Genomic DNA, 25,890 nt, shown 5'->3' on the forward strand with positions numbered 1-25,890 from the left:
ATCCAGAGACATTTTGGACACATTCCCCTTCCCTCTTCCCTCCTGGTTTCCCTACTCCTTCCGTCAATTCCTACTCTTCCCTATTATCTCTTGTAGATTTTCCTGCTGTATTAGCTTCATTTTACTGCATTGGCGTTTGCCTCTGTGGTGCGCTGTAAGCCACATTGAGCCTGACTCTGTTGGGAAACTGTGGGGTACAAATGAGATAATAAATAAATAAATAAATAAATAAATAAATATGGCCCAGTGTGTGTAAATCTACGTGCAGGGATTTAGGCCATGTTTTCGTTGGCCTAAATGGATGTGTGCTGTTTTAGACACTAGGGGGCTCTTTTACTATGGCGTGCTGAAAAATGGACTGCGCTGGTGTAGACGTGTGTTTTGGACATGCGCAGGTACATTTTTCAGCAAAGTCCTTTTTTTTGTGGCCAAAAGTGAATGTGGGACAGAATGAAAACCAGCATGCATCCAGTTTCGGCATGAGACCTTACTGCCACCCATTGATTTAGCGGTAAGGTCTCACGCATTAACTGGGTGGTAATTGTCAGTGCGCGTACACTACTGATTACCGCTGGGTAAGTGCCACGTGGTAGAAAATTTCTACCGCGTGTTTTGGGTGGATGTCAAAAATTGCACGTGATAGCCGGGTGGTAGTTCCAGTTTGACGTGCATTGTACATGCATAAGCGCCTATGCACCTTAGTAAAAGGGTGCCTAGGATTTCCGCCTGAGTGTATTCTATATACCAGACCTAAATCTAGGCGTAGCTTATAGAATACGCTTAGGCAGAAATCTTTACCACGTAGATTTTTTAGGTGCCATATATACAGTGGTGGAAATAAGTATTTGATCCCTTGCTGATTTTGTAAGTTTGCCCACTGACAAAGACATGAGCAGCCCATAATTGAAGGGTAGGTTATTGGTAACAGTGAGAGATAGCACATCACAAATTAAATCCGGAAAATCACATTGTGGAAAGTATATGAATTTATTTGCATTCTGCAGAGGGAAATAAGTATTTAATCCTTCTGGCAAACAAGACCTAATACTTGGTGGCAAAACCCTTGTTGGCAAGCACAGCGGTCAGACGTCTTCTGTAGTTGATGATGAGGTTTGCACACATGTCAGGAGGAATTTTGGTCCACTCCTCTTTGCAGATCATCTCTAAATCATTAAGAGTTCTGGGCTGTCGCTTGGCAACTCGCAGCTTCAGCTCCCTCCATAAGTTTTCAATGGGATTAAGGTCTGGTGACTGGCTAGGCCACTCCATGACCCTAATGTGCTTCTTCCTGAGCCATTCCTTTGTTGCCTTGGCTGTATGTTTTGGGTCATTGTCGTGCTGGAAGACCCAGCCACGACCCATTTTTAAGGCCCTGGCGGAGGGAAGGAGGTTGTCACTCAGAATTGTACGGTACATGGCCCCATCCATTCTCCCATTGATGCGGTGAAGTAGTCCTGTGCCCTTAGCAGAGAAACACCCCCAAAACATAACATTTCCACCTCCATGCTTGACAGTGGGGACGGTGTTCTTTGGGTCATAGGCAGCATTTCTCTTCCTCCAAACACGGCGAGTTGAGTTCATGCCAAAAAGCTCAATTTTTGTCTCATCTGACCACAGCACCTTCTCCCAATCACTCTCGGCATCATCCAGGTGTTCACTGGCAAACTTCAGACGGGCCGTCACATGTGCCTTCCGGAGCAGGGGGACCTTGCGGGCACTGCAGGATTGCAATCCGTTATGTCGTAATGTGTTACCAATGGTTTTCGTGGTGACAGTGGTCCCAGCTGCCTTGAGATCATTGACAAGTTCCCCCCTTGTAGTTGTAGGCTGATTTCTAACCTTCCTCATGATCAAGGATACCCCACGAGGTGAGATTTTGCGTGGAGCCCCAGATCTTTGTCGATTGACAGTCATTTTGTACTTCTTCCATTTTCTTACTATGGCACCAACAGTTGTCTCCTTCTCGCCCAGCGTCTTACTGATGGTTTTGTAGCCCATTCCAGCCTTGTGCAGGTGTATGATCTTGTCCCTGACATCCTTAGACAGCTCCTTGCTCTTGGCCATTTTGTAGAGGTTAGAGTCTGACTGATTCACTGAGTCTGTGGACAGGTGTCTTTCATACAGGTGACCATTGCCGACAGCTGTCTGTCATGCAGGTAACGAGTTGATTTGGAGCATCTACCTGGTCTGTAGGGGCCAGATCTCTTACTGGTTGGTGGGGGATCAAATACTTATTTCCCTCTGCAGAATGCAAATAAATTCATATACTTTCCACAATGTGATTTTCCGGATTTAATTTGTGATGTGCTATCTCTCACTGTTACCAATAACCTACCCTTCAATTATGGGCTGCTCATGTCTTTGTCAGTGGGCAAACTTACAAAATCAGCAAGGGATCAAATACTTATTTCCACCACTGTAGAATCTGGCCCATTGTCTGCAGTTAGGAAATCTTTTCCTAAAGTATGGTAAGTATTTGAACTAACTGCACGATAATAGGAGGAAAAATTAACACGTGTTCAATGCAAAGCTAGTGCAGTAAATGCAGGAGATGTGGCCTGAATTTGCCCTGCATTTACCACACAGGGGAGACATTTAAGACACAGGCACTGTGCTGCATGCCTGGGTCGATACTGTTAGGGGTCAGCCTTTCAGATAAGGGCAATTAGGGAAAAAAAGCCTCAGTGAACATGGAATATTTTCTAAAATACATATACCCCTAATTCTATACATTTGCATGCACAATTTGATGATTAGTGTGCAAAGTTGCATGTGCAGATTATAGAATAGTGCCAGTTATGCACAAAACTTAATTGTTAAATTAGCTGCTAATTGGCATTAATAACCAAATGGCACTAATATGCATTTACACGCGTGTCTGTGCTTAGTCGGTATTCTACACATTGAGGGGCCTTTTACTAAAGCTGCAGTAAAAAGTGGCCTGTGGTAGTGTGGACGCATGAAGTTGGTGCATGCTGGGCCATTTTTTCTTACCATGGTTGGAACAAAAGGCTTTTTTAAAATGGGACAGTAAATGGCTGTGTGCTAAACTTAAAAGTAGTGTGCAGTTATTTACTGCTGAGCCCTTACCACCACCCACTGACCTAGCGGTAAGGGCTTATGCGCTACTCACACGGTAATCATGCATTACAAGCCTATGTGGCCGCGCTGCCGATTACCGCTGGGAGCGGCCCTGTGGTAGAAAATTGTTTTCTACTGCGGGAAACAGCGCATGCCAACTTCAGAATTACTGCCAGGTGCCCACACTACCCCAGCAGTAGTGCCGATTTGGTGCATGCTACCCATCAGTTAGCCCTACCACTGCTTAGTAAAAGGGCCCCTGAGTGTGCAAAATCCATAGTGCACAACTGCAAGGGGGCATGGACCTGGGGCATGGGCAGGTCAGGGGCATGGCTAGGATTTATATGTGTGGGTTATAGAATCTATCAGTTATGTGCCTGACAGCGGTTAAATGTCAGAATTTACACGAGCCACGTAAAACCTTTCTTCCCGAGGGAAATATTTCGAAACCTAATACAATCAATGGTTCTATGCCATGAAGGTTATTGCAATGGAATCTATGCGAGATGTAAAGAACAACTTACAAAAAAACTCCAGACCGCCCAAAACACATTTCAAAAGTGTCAAACCCCTCCGAGAAAAGCTATACTGGCTTCCAATCAAAGAACGGATCACCTTCAAAATCTGCACCCTGGTCCACACTATCTACGGTGTAGTCCCAGGATACATGATAGACTTAATTGACCTACCAACCAGAAACAGATCCAGATCATCTCGTACATACCTAAACCTCTACTACCCAACTTGCAAAGGACTCAAATACAAAACAACCTACGCATCAAGTTTCTCCTACATAAGCGTACAATTATGGAACACACTCCCAAAAGCTGTGAAAACAATCCATAACCACCAGAAAATCACTAAAAACCAACCTCTTCAAAAAGGCCTACCCTACAGATCCAATGTAAATCCCCATGTAAATCCCCATATCCGGCCACACAACTAAACCAATGATCGTACTGGACAATATACAACCTCCCTCCTTTTGACCCTAATGGAGCCTGGAATACACCTACCTACTCGAACACAACACAACCATGTATCTGCTCTCTACCGGATTTGGCAAACACTGTTACAGTACTGTGTAAGCCACATTAAGCCTGCAAATAGGTAGGAAAATGTGGGGTACAAATGCAACAAATAAATAAATAAATAAATAAATAAAACTTGCATCATCCCAACATCTAACTTTAGGCAACCTGCAGAGAATTATCCCCATAATGCTGCCAAAGAAGCACATATATATTTGGTGCCAACCAAAACTGAACAGCCATTTTACAAAACAGAAAAGGTCTCTAGTGGGCTAGGAATAATGCCTACTCACTCCTGCCTCATGTCTCAACCCAATACAAAATGGCCACTGAGACTCTAATGGTAGTATCATCATATTATGTGCTGCAATATTACCACTAGAGTCTTGGCAGCCATTTTGCATTGGGGTAAGACATGAGGTGGGGCAAGTGGGCATTGCTCTTGCCCCACTAGAGACCAGGGACCCTGGTAAGCCTGGGGTGATGGTTGTGGGAGGGTGGCTTGCAAGCTGAGGGCTATTTTTGTGTCCCTTATATTCAACATTGATATCCTCTTTTTTGTTTGTTTTCTGTGGTAGTTTAGAAAAGGATCTGCTGACATAGTCTTTTCTGAAATAGCTGCAGGGGTGCATGTGTATTTCCTGGCTCATATAATGGGAGCACCCATTTTACAAATAAACATTAAAAAAAATGAACAGAATGGACCTAGCAGCTTCCACATGGAGGCGGCAGCATTACATGTGGAACTGGTGATTTTGCAACTTCCACGCTGAAGCTACCCCATTTCACAAACCTACATTTGCTAATAAGTAGTGGGGATGCAATTTTAACTTAGTTTTATTTTGGAGGTGGGAATAAACTAGACGGAATCAAGGAGAATGACTCCTTTAATCTCTTGTGTAAAGCACTGGCTGAAATGTTATGTTATGTTAACAGGGATGTATTGCTCGCCAACTCTCTTTGATTAGATTCAAGGCGAGTTACAAGTACAAAAATACAACTGATAACAACTATCACGAATTACAGATAAACAAACTGAAAAAGCTAGACACAACAATACTAAAACCCCCAAGGTTGATTAAACAAATATGTTTTTAGGGCTTTATGGAACAAAAAATAGTTAGTTAGTAATGGAAGTTCAGAAAGAATTTTATTCCAATATTGAACTCAGCAAAAAAGAAAAATTTTGTAAAAGCAGTCTTAAACCATATATATATCCTTTACAGACAGGAGAGCTAACAACAAATAACTGCAGCTCCTAACAGTCTCTCTAAATTTTTACAAGTTTACTACCTTGGAGCCATCTTCAGGGCAAGTACCATCTAAAAATTTAAACACTAAACAAAGTGCTTTAAAAACAACTCGAGCCTGCACAGGCAACCAGTGTAAAAGTATTCAATAAAAATGATATATGATCCCACCGAGACTTCTGAAATATCAGTCGTACAGCTGAATTCTGATTCATCTGAATTCAGAAAATTGTTTAGAAGACAGACCTAAGTAGAGAGAGTTCCCATAATCCAGTAAAGATAAAATGGTCATCAGAACAATAACCCTAAAATGATATGGTAAAAAATATGATTGCAACAAGCATAGCTGTTTCAACTTAAAATAAACTTTTCTAATAAGACTATTAATTTCTGATTCCATACTCAATGAGGAGTCCAAAACTGCTCTCAGAACTCTGGAAGTTTTCTCAATCTTAAAATGAGATCCATCAGCATCTACAATCACCTGTGGAATCATGGCTAAATTCATAGAGAACCATAACATTTTAGTCTTGTCGGTATTTAGTTTGAGTTTTGAAGACTATTCTTTTATTCCACAAACTGCCCGATTAACACCAGGTAAACACCAGCACTACAAAAATAAAAATATTTTTGTAGTGCCAGAAGTGGCGCCAGTGGTGTACCAAGGGGGGGGGGGCGGTGGGGGGCGGTCTTCCCCGGGTGCATACTGCTGGGGGGGTGGTGCGCGCCTGTCGGTTCTTCGTTTTCATGCTCTCTTTGCCCCGGAACAGGTTACTTCCTGTTCCGGGGCAGAGGGAGCATGAAAACGAAGAGCCGGCAGGCGCGCGGCACCCCCCCCCCCCAGCGGCGTGCACCCAGGGGGGTTCTTTCGCTGGGGGATCGGGGGTTCTTTCGCCGGGGGGGGGGGGGGGTCACACTGTTCCGGGGGGTGGGGCGCATCGGCGATCCTCCCCGGGTGTCAGCCCCCCTAGGAACGCCATTGAGTGGCGCACTCTGGGCATGGGAACTACCGCTGGGCTGCTGCAGTAGCCTGGCGGTACTTCTGGTTTAGCGAGCGGTAAGCCCACGTTGGGCTTACCGCCACTTAGTAAATGACCTCCATATTTTGCTAAATTCCAATTGGATTCAAAGTGGATAACACAGAAAGAAATCCCACATAATAGAAGTACATTCATCTCATTAAAAAAAAATCAAACTTTTTCAGAAAACTAAGACTTTTCGAAAAGAAATGCATATATGAATTTTCTGAATCTTCAGTTAATTTGTTCCGCGTGTTCACTCCCATTACTCTAACTAAGATGGATAGTTTAACTTTAAACAACTTTCTTTATAAGACGAACAAAATGATGACAAGAAATCAAGATAATGAACTAAGGTACTTATTCTATAAAGGTTATGCTTTTAAATTTATGCTCCTAAAATTAATTCTCCTAAATTTATGAGCATAATTTATGCTCCTATATTATAAGCATACTCTATGCTCCAAAATAGATTATGCTTGTAATTTAGGAGAATAAATTTAGGAATGTAAATTATGCTTATAAATAAGGAGCATAAAATTTAGGAGCGTAAATTTAGGAGCATAACCTTTATAGAATAAGGCCCAATCCTCCGGATTCTATATAGTGTGACTAGAGATTCGTGCTGAAATTGGCGCGGATTCTATAGTAATGCAAGTAACTTAACAAGCTTAACAAGCTAATGAGCATTGATAACACTACTTAACAAGCAATAATGAGCACTAATTAACTGATTAGAATTTAGGCGCACAACTCGCTAAGCATATGATGTGCACTGAACTTCTAATGCGCACGGGCAAAAAGGGGCATGGTTATGGGCAGGGAAATGGGTGTTTTCTAGGTGTTCTGAAATATACGCGCCTACTTATAGAATATGGCCTGGTGCACCTAAATCTATACGCCAGGATTTACGCCACATTTTCACTGGTGTAAATGGATGCACGTAGAATTAGGTGCTGACATATCAACATATGAACAATTATAGTGACTTACTGTTGGGAGCTTCCGGCATCTTGGGAAACGCTAGGCTCACCACATAAGTACTTTCATCGTTACTAGTTATTATATCATTTAATGTTTATATTTTAACTATTCCATCCAGTGAGCATTCCAGCATATTTTGTGGCATTAACAAGTGCAGTTTAAGCATTTAAGCATTATAGCATTTTGTACTTTATTTTGAGCACTTATAGCACATTCATATCATTACAGGAGTGAGCTCCCAATGAAGGAAGTACTATGTCCCACTAAAGAAAGGTTTTATTAGCCCTGCACGTGGGTGAACAAAAAGGTCTGAGAGAACTCCTCCTATCTAAGTATATTATAATCCACACAGTGATTTATAGTACACAGTACTTTGTTCCTGTTTTTCGATGTTGGACATATCAACTAAGCATATTCTATAAAGGCGGCACTGATTTGAGCACCAATTTTTTTAGGCGTCATAGAGATTTATGTACTAAGCAAGCCAGTTTACATTTTATCCTAGACTCAACAGGAAGCCAATGCAAATCATGCAGCAATGGTGTAGCTCTCTCGTATCTACCCAATTCATAAATCAATCTTGCTACAGTAATCTGCAAAAACTGCATGCTCCTAACTAACTTAATCGTAAGCCCTCATACAGCGAGCTACAATAACCCAAGTTTGGGAGAAGAATGGCTTGTGCTTTGCTGCCACTTCCGTGCATAAGTGTACACAGGGCTAGAGTTAGGGGGTAGCAAAGAGGGCAATTGCCCTGTGCCCCAGGGACGGACTGACCATTCGGGCAACTGGGCAGTGCTCGATGGCCCAGAGGCTCCAGGGGGCTCAGAGGCTCTGCCCAGATACCTGGCATGCTGCTGGTGATCTAGTGGCCTCAGCAGGGGTGGGGAGAGAGAACATGTTCTTTCCTGCCCGGCCCGCTGGGCTGCCACTATTGCCCCCCCCCTCCCCGCCTAGCTCTACCTTATTTTAAAAATGGCGGCCGAGATTTCATGTAGAAGCCTCGTGAGACTGTCGAGACCCACAAGACTACCGCGGGAAGTCTCTGCTGCCATTTTGAAAACAAGGCGGTGCCAGCAGGCAGGGGAATAGCAGCAGCGCAGCAGTCAGGAAAGAACATGCCCCCTCCCCCGCAGAGGCCGCCAGACTACCAGGACCCCTCAGGTAGGACTGGGGCAACGAGGTGGTGGCAGCGGTGGCAGGGGGGTGTCAGGCAGTGGCCAGGCTGGGGGCCCAGACCACCCTCAGTGCCCGGGGGCCCTCGGACTGCTGTGCCCCCATACCATAGGGTTCCCAAACCTGCCTCCAGCTAACAGAAGTATAGGGTGGAGGCCAGCTTTTGAGCCCCTCCCTGGTTTCTGCCCTGGGCCCTGAATGGTCTAAAACCAGCCCTGAATGTACACTTAAACTGCAGCTGGTATTCACCCAGTTAAAGAATTGCCCATGGGACATAAACACAGATTATGTCAGTGACCACAGTTTCATTTTTGGCAGCACTTAACCAATTATCTTTGCTGAAATGATCAGTTAGTGCCAAACTCAAAAGTGGCTAACTTGTGAGTATTCCAGGGGCAGTGTTCGGTTAAGTGCTGATATTCAGCCCCTCACCAAATAAGTAAACCGCTTAAATTGGGCCACATATATAGCAGTCCTATCTTTAAGTGGTTTGGCTTATGAAGTTATGGGCTCAATATGGACTTAGCCAGCTATATGTTAGCCGCTTCAACTCCCTCCCCTGGATATTCAATGCCGAAGCCTGGACGTGGTCCAACATTGAATTTCCAGGCATAACACCAGTGGGGTCAGCAACACAATGAGCTCTGCCAGCTGAATATCAAACCCCTTCCTTTTTAAGGAAGAGGAAAAGTGTTTGCCAGAAAAAAAACAAGACAAAAAAACAGCCACCAAACAAACAAAAAAACCCAAAACACTATTAAGTTATACAAAGTGCATTCCAAGGGTCACCAACAGTTCTTTGAGTGTAGATTTAGATTGTACACTAGCAAGTGAAAGAGCAAAGGCTGACATTTGTGGAAACAGGGTGTGTCTATATAATAAGTTGCATTACATGCGTGTACATTTAGATTTTTGCTCACACCTTTTTCACTAGTAGCTCAAGGTGAGTTACATTCAGGTACACTGGATATTTCTTTGTCCCAGAAGGGCTCACAATCTAAGTTTGTACCTGAGGCAATGGAGGGTTAAGTGACTTGCCCAAGATCACAAGGAGCAGCAGCAAGATTTGATCTGGCCACCTCTGGATTGCAAGACTGGTGCTCTAACCACTAGGCCACTCCACATGTGCCAATTTTACTACTTATACGTGTAGATGGTAGATTTTGGCAAGCTGCATGTCTGTGGAGAGGCCATGACAGCGTGAATGAATGATCAACTGGAGAAGACAATGCAATGCAACTCTGTGCAGGCTTGTGCCTTGCAAAAAGCAGAAATGCTTACACAGAGAAACTACATTTGGCAATACTACCTTTCGGTGCAGAAGGTCTCAGGAATGTCTGGACTGTTGCTGAAAGAAAATAAATACACCTGTGATTAGACTATTGGAAGATATCATAAGTTCATTATTAAACTTCCCATCAATACATTTGATCTTGGATTCCCACCCAATTTACGTGAATTTCCTGCTAGCTGACATCAGTTTATTTGGTCCTTTACAAATCAGCTTTTTTGACTCATCCCTAAATGTTCTGTTACCACAAAATGTACTGTATTAACTACTCATAGTTATGAATGAAGGAAACTTTATCTCTAGTAAATTAGAATGCAAATCATATCCAAAGAAGAGGCCCTTAACATTGCAAAAGCTCCTAAAGGTGCCATTTTGTCACTAGCCCTTAATTTGGGTATTTCAAAGTACACAGACTCCAGTTTTCACCATGATCTTTGAGGCCTGCTTCAACACTACCATCAGGGCTGGTGTTAGGGGAGAGGGGGGGGGGGGGCAAGCAAGGCAGCTGTCCTAGGCCCCACAGCTCCAGGGGCCCCCACGGTACAGGCATCTCTTCCCCTTCTCCCCACCACAGTCTGTCTCCTCCTCCCTTCCTGATCTTTTTTAAAAATGTATTTCCCTTCTCAGAGGGTCCCGGTACAGCAGCCATCTTCACAAGCTGCCTCTGGCTGCCATAAAGTTCTTCCTCTCTGTTCCGTTCCGCCCCCATAGGCTGTCGGTGGCCCAACTGTTTGGGGAGGCTAAAGGTGGCGGGGTTAGGGGTAGGGCCAGGGGCGGAGCTTACCCTCCATAATTGTCTGACAACACACAGAAAAAAAATAAGTAAAAATAAAATAGTCACAATTAATACCTTGTATTACATTTAGATATTAGATATGTCTCATATGTCAAGAATAAAGTGGTTGCTCAAAGGCATATACTAACCACAATCGCTCAGCTGCAAAACACTATGCACAACTTTGTGCAAAACACACTCAGACTCTTACTGTACCATAAATATTACACTGGGCAGACCCTAATACACCAATATACTGCCATACAGAAAATGCAGGACCGTCAACAATAATGAAACAAGGGATCATCATATCACCAATTCTCATGTAGAGCCACAAAACACCCTTTTAGGGTGGATAGTGTTCACAATGAGCTCCAAACTTGTCTTTTAGACCGCAAGGGAGCAAGATTCTCCAAGCTGTGCTTTTTAAGTTTAATTTAGTAAGGAAACTAGTATTACTTGGATCCTTCAGATTTTAGGATGGTAGTGCAGTCACTTGTTTTACCACACGCTGACTATGCAACCTGATACTATTGGCTACCCAACTCATTTCTGAAGCCATTGTAATTAGCCCAAAATGAAGTGAAATAAACTTCATAAATAATATAAGGAGTAGGAGAGATGAACATATAAACTCCTACTCTTATGGATTTTCCATTGGTTGCAAGTGAAATACTGGGTATTTTTTAAAAGTTCAACCTTACTTTTTAAGTTCTTAAATTTCCATTCCATTCCAAGAAATGAGCTATCTTTTCACGTAGATATGTATGCCCCTTATGTTCACTTTGGTCAGCTTTACAGGTATTATTAACTTTACCTGCTATCTCTGTGGTACACATAGAAAAGATTGAGAATCTCCTCTCCGTCCCTACAACGGATAACTCTGAGCTCGTAGGTCAGCCATTACAGTGAGTCAGACGACTGAGACACAGGTGGAGGTATCACTTAAGAGATAAACTTTGCTGATTTCTGAAGCCATTGTAATTAGCCTCCCCCCCCCCCCCCGTCACTTGAGAGAGAAACTTTGCCGATTTCTGAAGCCATTGTAATTAGCCCCCCCCCCCCGTCACTTGAGAGAGAAACCTTTGCCGATTTCTGAAGCCATTGTAATTAGCCCCCCCCCCCCCCCCCGTTTTGCTAACCTTTACTTTCCGTTGCAGCGACGCCGACGTCAATGAAGAAAAAGGCACAACAGGCCTCGTCTCTGGCTCCAGCTTCTCCCTTCACACAGTGTCCCGCCGCCCTCGCGGAAACAGGAAATGCATCATCACGAGGGCGGGACACTCTGTGTGAAGGGAGAAGCTGAAGCCAGAGACGAGCCTGTTGTACCTTTTTCTTCATTGACGTCGGCGTTGCTGCAACAGAAAGTAAAAGGTTAAAATGGGGGGGGGGGGCTGTGCCAGTTGGGGAGCCTAGAGCGGGGAAGGGAGAGCTGCCTGCCTGGCAAAAGCGCTGCGTTTATGAGCAGCAGCTGCCGCCAAGGGAAGTCCACAATTGGCTGCGCCTGCTGCCTCCCCAAGCCTCTTATACGGGGCGCCTATGCCCCTCCCTTGACGCAATTTCTGTTTCCCACCTGGGCTGATTGTGGCAGAGAGGGAAAGCTTTGGGGCAGCCGGAGACAGCTTGTGAGGATGGCTGCTGTGCGGGGCCCCTCTGAGAAGGGAAATATTTTTTAAAGAAGACTGCAAGGTGAGGAGACGTGAGGGAGATGGACTGTAGTGAGGAGAAAGGTAAGAGATGCCAGATCGGGTAGTAGCAATGTACGTGGGGAGACCAGGGGAGGGGGAGGAGAGGGGATCAGGGCCCCCCTCCTTAATTTTTGCCCTGGGCCCCACCATGTTTAAAAACCGGCCCTGACTACCCTCATTGGACACCTATTGATTCTGTAATCTGTACACACATTACACAGATTTTCTGCATGCTATAAAGTCTGTTTGTATCTGGTTGTTTAATAAATTCCACTACAATCAACCTCTGAGTTTTGACTTTTTGTTGGCCTATATCCCTTCCCTACTACATGTTTTGATTGCAACTCTCCGTAGGGAATCCTTCCTTGTTTTTGTTGCTTTGATATAAAGTAACAACCTAAACTATATCTTTTTATTTATCCCCTAATTCTATAGAGTGTACCCCAGGTTAGGTGCCAATTGGCACATAATTTCCATGCTACAACCGGCAGTTATGCACCAAATTGTGGTGAAACACAGGTATGCATGTAGGTGCACTTAGGTGCTGTTCTGTAACTTGGCACCTAAGTGCCTAGTGCAGTGTTTCCAAGTCGGACTCCTGGAGTGCCCCTTGCCAGTCAAGTTTTCAGGATATCCACAATGAATATGCATTGAAAGAGATTGCATATAATGGAGGCAGTGTATGCAAATCAAGTTCATGCATATCATTGTGGATATCCTGAAAACCTGACTGGCAAGGTGTACTGGCAAGAACGGCATTACCATCTTACCGCCCAGTAGCATCTATCTCATTAGCAGTCAAACTAATGGAAGGACTCGGTGACCAACCAACTCAATGACTACAGACACAAATTCACTATACTACATGAGTCACAATCAGGATTTCGGCCCCTACACAGCACCGAACAGTACTACTACATCTCCTAACAAATTCAAGCAGGAAAATAGCGATAGGCAGAGCATTCTCCTCCTCCAATTTGACATGTCAAGTGGTGTTCGACATGGTTAACCATAACATATTGCTAAGACTCCTAGACTACTTCGGAATCAGTGGTTGCACTCTCAATTGGATTAAGGGTTTCCTATCCACAAGAACATATCAAGTGAAATAAAAAACAAACATATTGTCACCATGGAAACCAGGCTGCGGAAGTACCGCAAGGATCACCACTATCACCGATCCTTTTCAACCTCATGATGACTCCACTAGCCAAGACCTTATCCATCCAAGGCCTTAACCCATTTATCTAAGCTGATGACGTCACATTATACATCCCCTTCAAACATGATCTGGTGGAAATCACCAATGAAATCAAGCTTAAACATCATGAACTCATGGGCAAATGCATTCCAACTAAAATCAATACTGAAAAAACACACAGTCTCATCATCTCATCCCAATACAATACCTACAAGCCCACAAACATTAACACCACACGAAACACCCTCCCTATAAGTACATAAGTACATAAGTAATGCCACACTGGGAAAAGACCAAGGTCCATCGAGCCCAGCATCCTGTCCACGACAGTGGCCAATCCAGGCCAAGGGCACCTGGCAAGCTTCCCAAACGTACAGAACTTCTATACATGTTACTCCTTATGGAGGAGTAAATATCCCAGATTTTTTCTATACCATTTGACTTTTGCAACTGCTATGTGGCAGCCTGGTTAGTCCCTAGCAATTTATTCTTCTTCCCCAGCTTGGTTAGATTTTAGAACAGAGTGTAACAGGCTCTAGAATGTTCAGAGATGTTAGCGGGGGTCTAGCGTAGGCAGAAAGATAAGGGATGGGACACTATTAGCTCCTACACCGGCAGTGATATCAAATTAGGAACATCTCTACAATCAGCTTGGTCAAATAGCTTAGAAATGCCCAAATTTTCATATTGGGAGGGATTTTTGTTTGTACTGGGAGAAGTGGTTGAAGACAAGACTTAGAAACCTAGGGCTTTAATTCAGGATTGCCATTTCATGTCTTTTTGGTGAATTAAAGAAATAAATATAATCTTTTTCAGTCTCAAGATTTGTTGGATTCAGTTACAACATTGATTAAGAGGGAATCAAAATTGATTTATTGAAGGTATGCGATGTACCAGAGTTGCACACAATTTATTGAGGCGTCAAAGCAAATTGTCTGCTCAGCTTCTATCTACTACCAGTACTTAAAACCTAATCCTACTAGATCTAGGGCCACAAGAGTGTATGGAAAAAAGATTATGGCCTGGGAGAAAAATAGATTGGAAATGATTTTGATACGACTAAATCAACTGAGTATGTCAGTGAACCTATTACAAGAGCTTTTCTTTATTATACAAGGGTCCCTTAGTAACAAGATGTTTATTTAAGCAGGGTCTTCAAAAGACAGACAAATTGTTGACATTGAATCAATGAGACCCAATATGCTTTTTAAAAATGTCCTAAAATCCACATATTTGAAAAAACATATAGGAAATACAGTAATGGAATAAATATTTGAAGACAATTACTCAGCTTTATGTGATAACAGTATAACAGTCATCTACTCCATGGGTGGAAGGAAATAAATGCAGAAAGGCCTTATTGGATTTGATGTTAGCTGTTACACAACAAATGGTAACAAACTGGAAGAACACCAACATTGCTCTCCTTAACAGTTCTGTTGGAATTCAGTATGTATAATCTCCAAAGTTGAGAAGACAGTCTCCATCAAGACTAATAGAGTAGTCACAATCAAGATTTGGAGCTTAGCCTAGAATGGGTGGCAGAGCTGGTGGTTGGGAGGCGGGGCTAGTGTGGGCAGACATATACGGTCTGTGCTGGGGCTGGTGGTTGGTAGGCGGGACTAGTGCTGGGCAGACTTATACGGTCTGTGCCGGGGCTGGTGGTTGGGCGGCGGGGATAGTGCCGGGCAGACTTATACGTCTGTGCCAGAGCTGGTGGTGGGTGGCGGGGATAGTGCTGGGCGGACTTGTGCGGTCTGTGCCGGAGCTGGTGGTTGGTAGGCGGGGTTGGAAGGCGTAGATAGGGCGTGGCCAGACTTGTATGGTCTGTGCACTGAAGAGGACAGTACGATAAAAAAAAGTAGCACATGTGATTTGTCTTGGGCGGATTGGATGGACCGTGCAGGTCTTTTTCTTGCCGTCAATCTACTAGTTGTTTTGTTTACTAAAGGGTAGCTCACTAAAAATATTATAAATCTTGATGATTTAATATCCTGAAAGTGATTATGGCCTCACTTGGCCATTATTTTTGCATCCCTGGAGAGATTTGTAAATTGTGATTGCTGCTAATTGTTAATAATGTTAACTTCATTTTGACTTTTCTTTCTTTGCCTCCTCAAGCTAACTAGGTGGCTTTAAGTTATGGCTCTATCAAAAAAGATTCAAAAAAATTAAGTGCTAAAAAAAAATCTCTAAGGGACAGGAGAGGATTGTATAGCTGAGCAGAAAGGGCAGACTGAATTTGCCTGTGTTTGTTTCCACCTAAACAGTACAGTGATGAGTTGGGTCACTTTGAAGTGGAGATGAAGCTGATATTTGTCCCTACTACAACAGACTGCTGGTCATCCAATTAAAAATTTTACACATTGGGGTGACTGTCCACTGATTGATAGTCTTTAGAGAAAACGTCTGCTTGTCTGGCCTTAGACTGAAGGGTTCTCACACAGTTAACATCCTTGCATTAGTTCTCGAAGATATTCAAAGAGAGTTTGCCATCAGATGAAAAATTGTTAGAACAAGAGACAATGATTCCAACTTTGTGAAAGCCTTCTCTGTAACTGGACAGCAATGATGATGATAATGAAGATGAAGATGCAAGTGATGAATGAGACCACACTACTTCTAACGTAAATGATAACGACAATGATAATGATAAAGCATTCTTCACTATACAGAAGTCAAGTGTTTCAGACAGAGATTTCCTTGAACAATATCCGCTGCAAACCCAGTCAGAAGACGTCGTCAGTGAGACGTCATATTGCAAACTGGTCTGATTTGAAGGAACTTTTTTAAAAAAAATCAGACTGAACAATCCATGTCCTGCTAGTTCAGTTGTTGAACACCTTTTTAGCTATGTTGGTTTAATAATAACTCACGAGCACACTCGTATGAGTGATAGTCATTTTCCACTTTAGCTTTACTAAAATCAAAGTAGATTGAATTGTAGATTAATAAAGTTGTTGGGATAAAAATATTAACAATAATTGCATTCATTGAAGTTACAGTACTTTTACTTTTTACTCAATAGGTGTTATATTATGCAATGGCTTTTTTACTTTCACTTAAGTACATTTTTTAATGTGTTCTTTACCATACTTTTACTTAAGTATTAAAATTACATTTACTTTTACGTAAGTAATTTGATCAAGTCCTTTGAACAACACTGGTAACTATCAGCTCTTCAACTAGGGTGAGAAGGCATATTAATACTGAATGGCTCATTTACTGCAAACCTTATAACACTAACATCAATCTATCAGAAAAACACTGGAATCACCACCCCTGATAGAACTGTAGAGAATAAGTTGTGATTGTGATAAAACCAGATATTGTGGTAAAGGAGATAAACACAAGAATGGCACTGCGAATAGGAGTATCAGTACCACCTGTACAACACATTAGCACATGGCCATTAGTGTGTCGGGGCTTTACTGACCTATTTTGTAGGCGGTAAGGGCTCATGTGTTAACCACATGCTAATTGGTTAGTGCACGGCAATGTAGCTGCTCTATCTGATTAGCACAGAACCACGCCCACTTTATGCCCTACTTTGTGCTTACTATGGCATGCCTGAGTGTGCCTCGTGGTAGTCCTTTTTGCTGCATTTAGTGCTGACCACAAGCTGAGGTAAAAGGACCTCTAAGGGTACTTTCTGTAGCAAGAGCAAACGTGAATAACCCTATGTCACTAATAAGGAACTTTTAGCAGATGGCAATGCAACAGTGTTGCATACTAGTGATTCTCAACCAACTCCTCAGGATACACCTAGAGGGGCACAATCGAACGAAAACGTCTATCTCCATGGGCGTTTTTCTCCGAGAACGGGTCCGTGAAGGGTTGACCAAACCGTATTTTTGAAAAAAATAGACGTCCTGTTTATTCGACAATTTGTGAGCTGGGCGTTTTTGTTTTTCAGTGATAATTAAAGCGCCCAGCTCAAAAACGAATAAATCCAAGGCATTTGTTCGTGGGAGGGGCCAGGATTCATAGTGCACTGGTCCCCCATCACATGCCAGGACACCAACCGGGCACCCTAGGGGGCACTTTTACAAAAACAAAAAAAAAGGTAAAAGAGCTCCCAGGGCATAGCACCCTTCCCTTGTGTGTTGATCCCCCCAAATCCCCCTCAAAACCCACTGCCCACAAGTCTACACCATTACTATAGCCCTAAGGGGTGAAGGGGGGCACCTACATGTGGGTACAGTGGGTTTGGGGGGGGTTGGACGACTAAGCATTAAGCAGCACAATTGTAACAGGTAGGGGGGGATGGGCCTGGGTCCACCAATCTGAAGTCCACTGCACCCCCTAACAACTGCTCCAGGGACCTGCATACTGCTGCCAGGGAGGTGGGTATGATGACATTTGAGGGTGAAAATAAAAAGTTGTGAAACATCATTTTTTGTGGTGGGAGGGGGTTAGTGACCACTGGGGGAGTCAGGGGAGGTCATCCTCGATTCCCTCTGGTGGTAATCTGGTCATTTAGGGCACTTTTTGGGGCCTTATTCGTGAAAAAACAGGGTCCAGGAAAAGTGCCCTAAATTCTAGCTACAAACGAATACTTTTTTTCCATTATTGGCGAAAGGCGCCCATCTCTGTTCGGGTGATAACCATGCCCCAGTCCCGCCTTCACCATGCCTCCGACACCCCCCCGTCAACTTTGTACGCTTCCGCGATGGAGTGCAGTTGAAAACGTCCAAGTTCGGCTTTCGATTATATCGCGTTATTCGTTTTTGTGAGATAAACGTCCATCTCCCGATTTAGGTCGGAACTTGGGCGTTTTTCTCGTTCAATTATAAGCAGGATAGTCAGTCTAGTTTTCAGGATATTCATAATGAATATGCATGATATAGTTTTGAAAACAATGGAGCCAATGCATACAAATTTCACTCATGAATATTCATTGTGGATATCTTGAAAACAAGACTGGCTGAGTGTGCCCAAGGACAGGGTGGAAAACCATAGTTCTACACAACCATCAGATGGTTAATAATGACTTTAGGCCCTCATTTACTACTCTGCATTAACGTTTTAATGCGTGTTAATGCACATTAATTCTAATTAAGTGCACAGTTAATAAAGAGGCCACACTGAAAAAATGGGGCTTCTGTTATTTAACATATGATAAATCGCATTAGCGCAGGTTAGTAAATTAGGGCTTTCATTTCAACATGGATTTCATCTAGTTGTTAGAAGGCAAGTGTCTACCATCACTAATACCAACATTTGAATTGGTACTAGAGTTGACAGGCGGGGAGGCATATTTTCAAAGCACTTTGGGAGGCTAAGTTCCATAGGTTTCTATGGAACTTTGGGAGGCTAAGTGCTTTGAAAATGAGCCTCAAAGTGTAGATTCCTAGGGTATTGGATACTGTAACATAAGACACTTTCATCCCTAGAGGTTTTCCCCACTGTGGAGTTGATGTTTCTTGGCAGGAAACTATGAGAATGTCTGGAATGTTACTGTGGTTTCTGAAACACTGGGAGATCTGTTTCTAAAGAAGTCAGTATAGAACCTTCACATTGATTTTATTTTATTTTTTTTATAAAATGATTTTTTCACCAGTTTTGTTGCAAATGCAAGACACGTTCCATCTGTAGCTAGACTCTCCCAAATACTAATTCCAGCTAATTAAAGTCATGTGGGCTGAAGCTTAGGATAACCTACAGTAATAAATCTGAAGGGGTGAATGAACACTTGGAAGAGTTTTGCATGAATGGTTCCACATGGATCGTTTGCCAGTTATGTACGAGAAACATACTGTAAATAACAATAACGCAGTGCTTGAAATATGTAAATGTTGTTCCAGCTGAGTTGCTTACTCTGCCCAGCACAGTTTTCCTGTCAATATAAAACACTATTCTTCAGTTTTATGTGCACCAATAACCTTTTTAGGTTCCTACACAATACTCGATAGATGTTAGCAACTAGAAGTCACATTTCAACAGCAGCATTAGAATTTCAAGCACATCATGATGTTACTACGTTTTAGAAAGGAGATGTTAAGATATATATCAAGCAGAAAGCAGACCAGTAAATGACAAGTGGCAACTGTAATATAACATTTTATTTGTTCATCCACCTTTCCACAGAGTTGCTCAAAGTGTGATACAAGTATAAAGAGCACCTAGAATATTGTGTTCAATTCTGGAGACTGCAAATTCCAAAGGACACAAACAAGATGGAGTCAGTCCAGGGTGGCAACTAAAATGGTCAGTAGTCTTCATCATACAGAATATGGGAACAGGGGCCCTTTTGTTAGACGGTGTTGGGTGTCCTGTATTAGATTTGCATTCTGCACATGCAAAGAGTGCAGTATTTATTTTTTTGAAGGGGGTGGGGAGGTGTCAGGGACAGAGTATGGATGGAGAGTGGGAATGGAAGCATTAACCAGCTAGCATACTGACATTACTGCATGCTAACTGGCTAACACAGACTTAACACGGGAGCCCTTACCACCTCTGAAATAGTTCTTGCTTCCTCTCATTGATTGTAATGGGGAAGTAGGGGAATAGGAACATTTACACAGTCCCTTCCTCCTTGCAACTGGCCCAACCAACATCTTTGTCTTGCATGCATCTTTGTTAATGATGTCTGGGAAAGACAGTTGGTGTTTTGGTGGCTGCAGCAGTTGGATCAAAACAATCAAGTTCTTCTATGACAAGAACTTTGGTTAGATTTTTGGGAATTTCAAAACAAAGAAAAACAAACAAAAAGAATGGACAATGAGGAACTTGCCCAAACAAACAACAAAAACTATAGTTTGCTATAAGCTAGATAGAAAACTTGATAGTTGAAAGCATTGATATTCAGTATTTTAATTCCTGACCTCAGCAACAGCGGGCAAAGGTAAAATGACAAGAAAAGTTTCCCTAGAATACACTCTCCCCCTAATTCTGTAAAAGTCGCCAAAAATTGCATTCACAAATTTGGGCATGTGCCTAGTTTGCATGCACAATTTAATTAAATAACAAGCCAATTAGTGCCAATAATTGGCTTTTTAACCAGCAATTATTGGAACTAATTAAATTTAATTGAACTTTACAATGTATATTTAGGTGCTTGATCTGCGCCTAAATTTTACATGCGATCTCAAAAAGGTGGCATGGAAATGGGAGGTCATAGGCAGATCATGTGGCACTCCTAAAATTAACATGCATTGTTATACAATAACAGGGATTTATTTATTTATTTATTTATTTATTTACAGCACTTATATCCCACAATTTCCCACCCAAGGGTAGGTCCAATGTGGCTTACAACAATCTACATAAACATACAGCAGGCAAGGTCAAACAGTAAATGTTCTAGAAGTATAATGGAAAGGACAGAAGTGAGATGAAGAAAAAGAGAAGAAGCAGAGGTGGTTATATGACAGCAGGGAAGACAGTTCAGAAAGTAGAGGTGCCAGACGGTAGTGGTGTGTACGCTTTGCCAAATAGAAAGGTCTTGAGGCGCTTTTTGAAGGTAGGATGATCAGTGGTAAATTTCACTATCTCAATGCAGGTGCATACATCTGCGCCATGTTTTAGTTGGTGCAAATGCCTGCACCTAAAGTTAGGCGTGATTCCCGGGCATGTGCTATTTTGCAAACCACATATTACAACCTTTGGTCAAAAAGAAAATTGGATCCATTTTGGAAGGTGAAAGTAATACTCAGGTTATATCACCACATCCTAAGAGGGAAATTTACTAATGCGTGTTAAGGGAACAACACACATTTTGCCAAATAACACGCATTAAATGATAAAATTGTGCATTAGTTGCCTTTAACACATTATTCTTTTTAGTGCAATACGTATTAAATAATAGAGCTGCAAAATAAAATAAATAATGCAGCTTGCATTTAACATCACATGGGTGTGGAGGAATGGCCTAGTGGTTAGAGCACCAGTCTTTACATCCACTGGTGCCTGGTTCAAATTCCACTGTTGCTCCTTATGATCTTGGGCAAATCACTTAGGGGGTCTTTTACTAAAACTTAGCTCGAGTTAATCTGTAGTAGGGTCCATAGGAATAAAATGGGCACTATTGCAGATAACTCGAGCTAAGCTTTAGTAAAAGACCCCTTTAACTCTCCATTACCTCAGGCATAAACAGATTGTGAGCCCTCCAGGGACAGGGAAATACCCACTCACCTTGAGCTACCACTGAAAAGGTGTGAGCAAAATCCAAATAAATAAAAAGTTGTGTTATTCATAAGACAATGCCATCTCAAAGGTGCCTGATGCTTCTGGGGAGCCCCTTAAAGCAATTTGGCCTTTATAAAAAGTACTTCTCAGCTGCCTGTGCCTTCAATTCCCCACAGCACCTGTTTCTGGTGGCTCATAGGGTCATATACGCATGTTCCTGGTGCCTAAATCTTAGCTTTCCCACACTTTATGCGATATTATTGGTGCTGTGCTTTTTGAGCTGTTACTAGACGATTTAGTTTTCCAGCTTCAAGATTGCACAACTGAAAATATATCCATAATTGACACAGATATGTTGACTCCTGAGGCAGGCATACCATTTACTGACACCCGGAACCGTGTCGAGTCTTTTATATCTGGACATTGGCAATAAAGATTTCCTGTACTCAACTTTTGGTGTCCTGCCTGGATTGATTGCCCCACGTCCCTTCCCTACTCCTTGGACAGCATCTTCCTTAATAGGGAACACTTATTGGTGGGTTTGGCGCTTCGGCCTAAATCTTAGCACCATCTATCCCCCTCATTCTATAAATGGTGCCCAAAGATAAGCGTGCAGTTATAGGATAGGGTCATTATGTGCATAAACTGACTCAATTGGTACTTAATTGGTGATAGCTATTAATAATTGGCCTTAACAAGTGCTAAATGGCAGTAATTAGTAGTTACACACGTAACCTATGCTTCTATTCTATAAACGTATAACAAAATCCAAAACTTCTTTATTGAATTTTAAGCACAACAAGCTCCAATGCATAGCTTTAAAATTTTTAAAGTGAAGGGCAATGAACCTCAGCCGCGCCGCACTGCTTTCATGTTTATAGCAGAGACTTATGCGCTTGCATCATCATTGGCTCAACCGCCTCCACTACCCTTAACAAAATTTGCATTTATAACTGTCTTCAATCTTCAACTATTTTAAACTTTTTTTTTTAATTAACATCTTATTTCTTAATTCTAAGGCATGAAGTCGGCAGACTATGTTAATTTGATCAGTAGGGGACCTCCTTGAAAAAGCTTGATGTGAAACACGTGCCATGTCGGAGCACTGTGCCCGTATTGCTGACATGTTTTGAAACTTTCATCATAAGATGAGCATACCGTTAATCAAAAAAAGTTTAAAATATTCGAGTCAGTTATAAATGCAAATTTTGTTTAGGGTAGTGGAGGCAGTTGAGCCAATGACGATGCGAGCGCATAAGTCTCTGCTATAAACATGAAAGCAGTGTGGCGCGGCTGAGGTTTATTGCCCTTCACTTTAAAAATTTAAAGATTTAAAAGCTGTGCATTGGAGCTTGTTGTGCTTAAAATTCAATAAAGAAGTTTTGGATTTTGTTGTACAATTTTTGAAGCTGGCACAAATTTTGGCAATATACTAAGTTGTCTATTCTATAAACAGCATGCCTAATTAGCTCGCAATCAAAGGGGTCAAGGCCAATAGAGGGGCATGGGCTGGTCGGGGTGTGCCCAGCATTTAGTCACCATTTTATAGAATACTTGAATTTATGCATCGAAATGAGTGCCGCATGTATGATTATCTCCAAGTTGGTAAGCTGTCATCTGTGTGTGCCCGATGCAAAGAGCTCCTAGACCTCAGAGACCGAGTTCATTCTCTTGAGGCTAGAGTAGCAGACTTGGTAGAGATGAGGGAGATAGAGAAATACATAGATGAGACCTACAGGGATGTTGTAGAGAGGCCCCACCTCCAGTCAGGTGGCCTCTGTGCTACCTTGGAGGAGGGAGAACCCCCAGAAGATGCCGTAGGAAGTTCTCCTGTACCCAGGACCTGCCCACCAGGGGATGTACTATCCTCTTGCACCGAGGATGTGTCTCCCGGTGCTGCACGGGAGGGAAGAGATAGGACAACTGTTATAATAGGTGAGTCAATCATTAGGAACATAGATAGCTGGGTGGTTGGTGAACGGGAGGATCACCTGGTGACTTGTCTGCCTGGTACGAAGGTGGCGGACCTCACGCATCACCTAGACGGGATTTTAGATAATGCTGGGGAGGAGCCGGCTGTCTTGGTACATGTAGGTATCAGTGACGTAGGAAAATGTGGGAGAGAGGTTCTGGAAGCCAAATTTAGGCTCTTAGGTAGAAAGCTCAAATCCAGATCCTCTAGGGTAGCATTTTCTGAAATGCTACCCGTTCCACGTGCAGGGCCCAAGAGACAGGCAGAGCTCCGGAGTCCAAGAAAATTTGTTCATTTAATTTCTCATTTCATTGTCTATTTATGTTGGTTTTGTTTTGTTTCTATCATTTTAGCAGATGATATATTGTTTTAGCTAAATAAACAGACAAGAAATGACATTTCAATGTTTTCAAATGAGGAAGAACATGAAATTGACTAATGTTAGTCCCTTGTCATTTTAAAATGACCATACATTCTCATTCATTTGTTATAGTTCAAATTCAGTTATTTCCCTTTTCATTAAAGAGTACAGGGTCATTCTACAAGAAGATGCCTAATTTTAGGAAGGTGCTTAAGTGGCAGGATTCTAGTGTATTTATGCACTTAAGTGACCCTTTACAGAAAACTGACTAGCAGAAAAGTGCATGTTTTGATTTGATGGTGCGCACTGTCCCAGTGGGTGTGTCCTTGGCCAGAATTTGCACAGCGCTCACAGATACACCCGTAAACTCTAGAATCCTATCATATATGCATGTACATTATTATCTAGGTGCGAGTATTTATACCAGCTAAAGGGCTGGTTTATGTGCATAACTGTGAATTAGCGACAATTAACACTAATTATAGCCAATAATTGGTTAAGGTCAATTAGCATGTAATGAATCTATTACATTACACATGCAGCTGACCTTATTCTGTAAGTTGTGTGTGCAAAGTTGCATGCTTCTTGGAAATTTTGGCATAGAATTTTCTAGAATTAGGGGGATAGTAACTGCCTGCTTGTAGAATTGCCCTGCAAATGCACAGGTGCTATCTTTCTTACCATATGATAATCCTTATCTTTTTTATTTATAGTTCTTAGTTTTGTTTTTTAAAAATGTTCCTGGATCACCTCTTGTTTCTTTTTGTAGGTCTTATTTTTAATTTCTAATATCAAATACTTTATTTGTGTTTTATTCAGAGGTGAAAGATGTCTAAGCATTTGCTTAAATTTAATTTACAATGATGCATAACAAATATACATATTGCACATCACAGGCACACAGCGTGCTTTATAAGGTCTGCGATAGGCACATAATGCATGCATATTTCTGTACAATGATGCATAAAAATTTACACTCCAGGACTATTATTCTTAAAAGGAACATAAAAATATCATCATCATCATCAGGACTGATGTGCAGCCATTTTGGAAAGTTTCAGAAGGGTGTCAGCTATGCTTTATTTGAAGATAAATAGGAATCAGGCCTTTATACTGTGACATCTCTGAGAATAAACAGAACTGCTTAGTGCTTTGATTCGCAATCAGAAGGTGCCTGAAGCTAGGAGCAGAAGCAACAGATTGTTTACTGCATAACCTAATTAATGGTTGAATGGTATTTGTGCTTTTGGAAACTGGAAAGGAAAAGAATCCTTTTGATTGCATTGTTCCTTCTCATAGGAGGTGGTATTTCTACAAGCAAGTGTTTAGAACAGTGTTTTATACACTAATGCACTATTCTATAAAGAAGAGTATATGTGCCTTAGCATGTAATTGCAAGGGGATGTATACATGGGTGGAGTATGTGAGGGGTATGCGTGTGTCTCCAACTTATATGTGTAACCTATAGAATACTATAAGTAATGTGTAACATAATATAACATAAGGTCTTATATCCCACTTACACCTGTTTAATAGTTTAAAATACTTAATATACCATCCTATTTGTCAAACAAGTCAGAGTGGTTTACAATATTAATAATTAAGAACAGAGCAGAACGCCAATTTAAAGAGGAAAGCAACTTCCATCGAAACTCCAACCAACATACATCAAGCGGCACTAACAGTTATAGTAACATCAAGAGCCAGAACAATCCTCTTGGAGGACAGTTAAAAAAGAATGTTTTTGTAGTACAACTTTCTGAAAGAGCAGAGTTTTTTTTTTGTTAATATTTTTATTGAGTCAATGGTAGAAGGAACAATTACAGAAGCAGAAAGTCCACCATTCATAAAAAAAGAAAAGGTAAACAAACACCAACAATAAATGCACACATAAGGCAGCTGTAAAGCCGCCACTGTTCTATATTTATACA

The 25,890-nt window shown here is 42.0% G+C and overlaps 1 protein-coding gene across 49 annotated transcripts in view; it reads right to left on the reverse strand.

The window, feature by feature from the left end:
• ABI3BP (ABI family member 3 binding protein) overlaps positions 1–25,890 on the reverse strand; it is a 477,114-nt gene that overhangs the window by 243,277 nt on the left and 207,947 nt on the right. For all 49 annotated transcript variants that reach the window (XM_030204105.1, XM_030204134.1, XM_030204107.1 and 46 more), the window contains one exon: positions 9,851–9,889. In XM_030204105.1, the coding sequence (XP_030059965.1) occupies positions 9,851–9,889 (39 nt within the window). The remainder of the gene's footprint in view (positions 1–9,850; positions 9,890–25,890) is intronic.

Source organism: Microcaecilia unicolor, chromosome 5 (genome assembly GCF_901765095.1).
Source record: "Microcaecilia unicolor chromosome 5, aMicUni1.1, whole genome shotgun sequence".
Taxonomy (NCBI): Eukaryota; Metazoa; Chordata; class Amphibia; order Gymnophiona; family Siphonopidae; genus Microcaecilia; species Microcaecilia unicolor.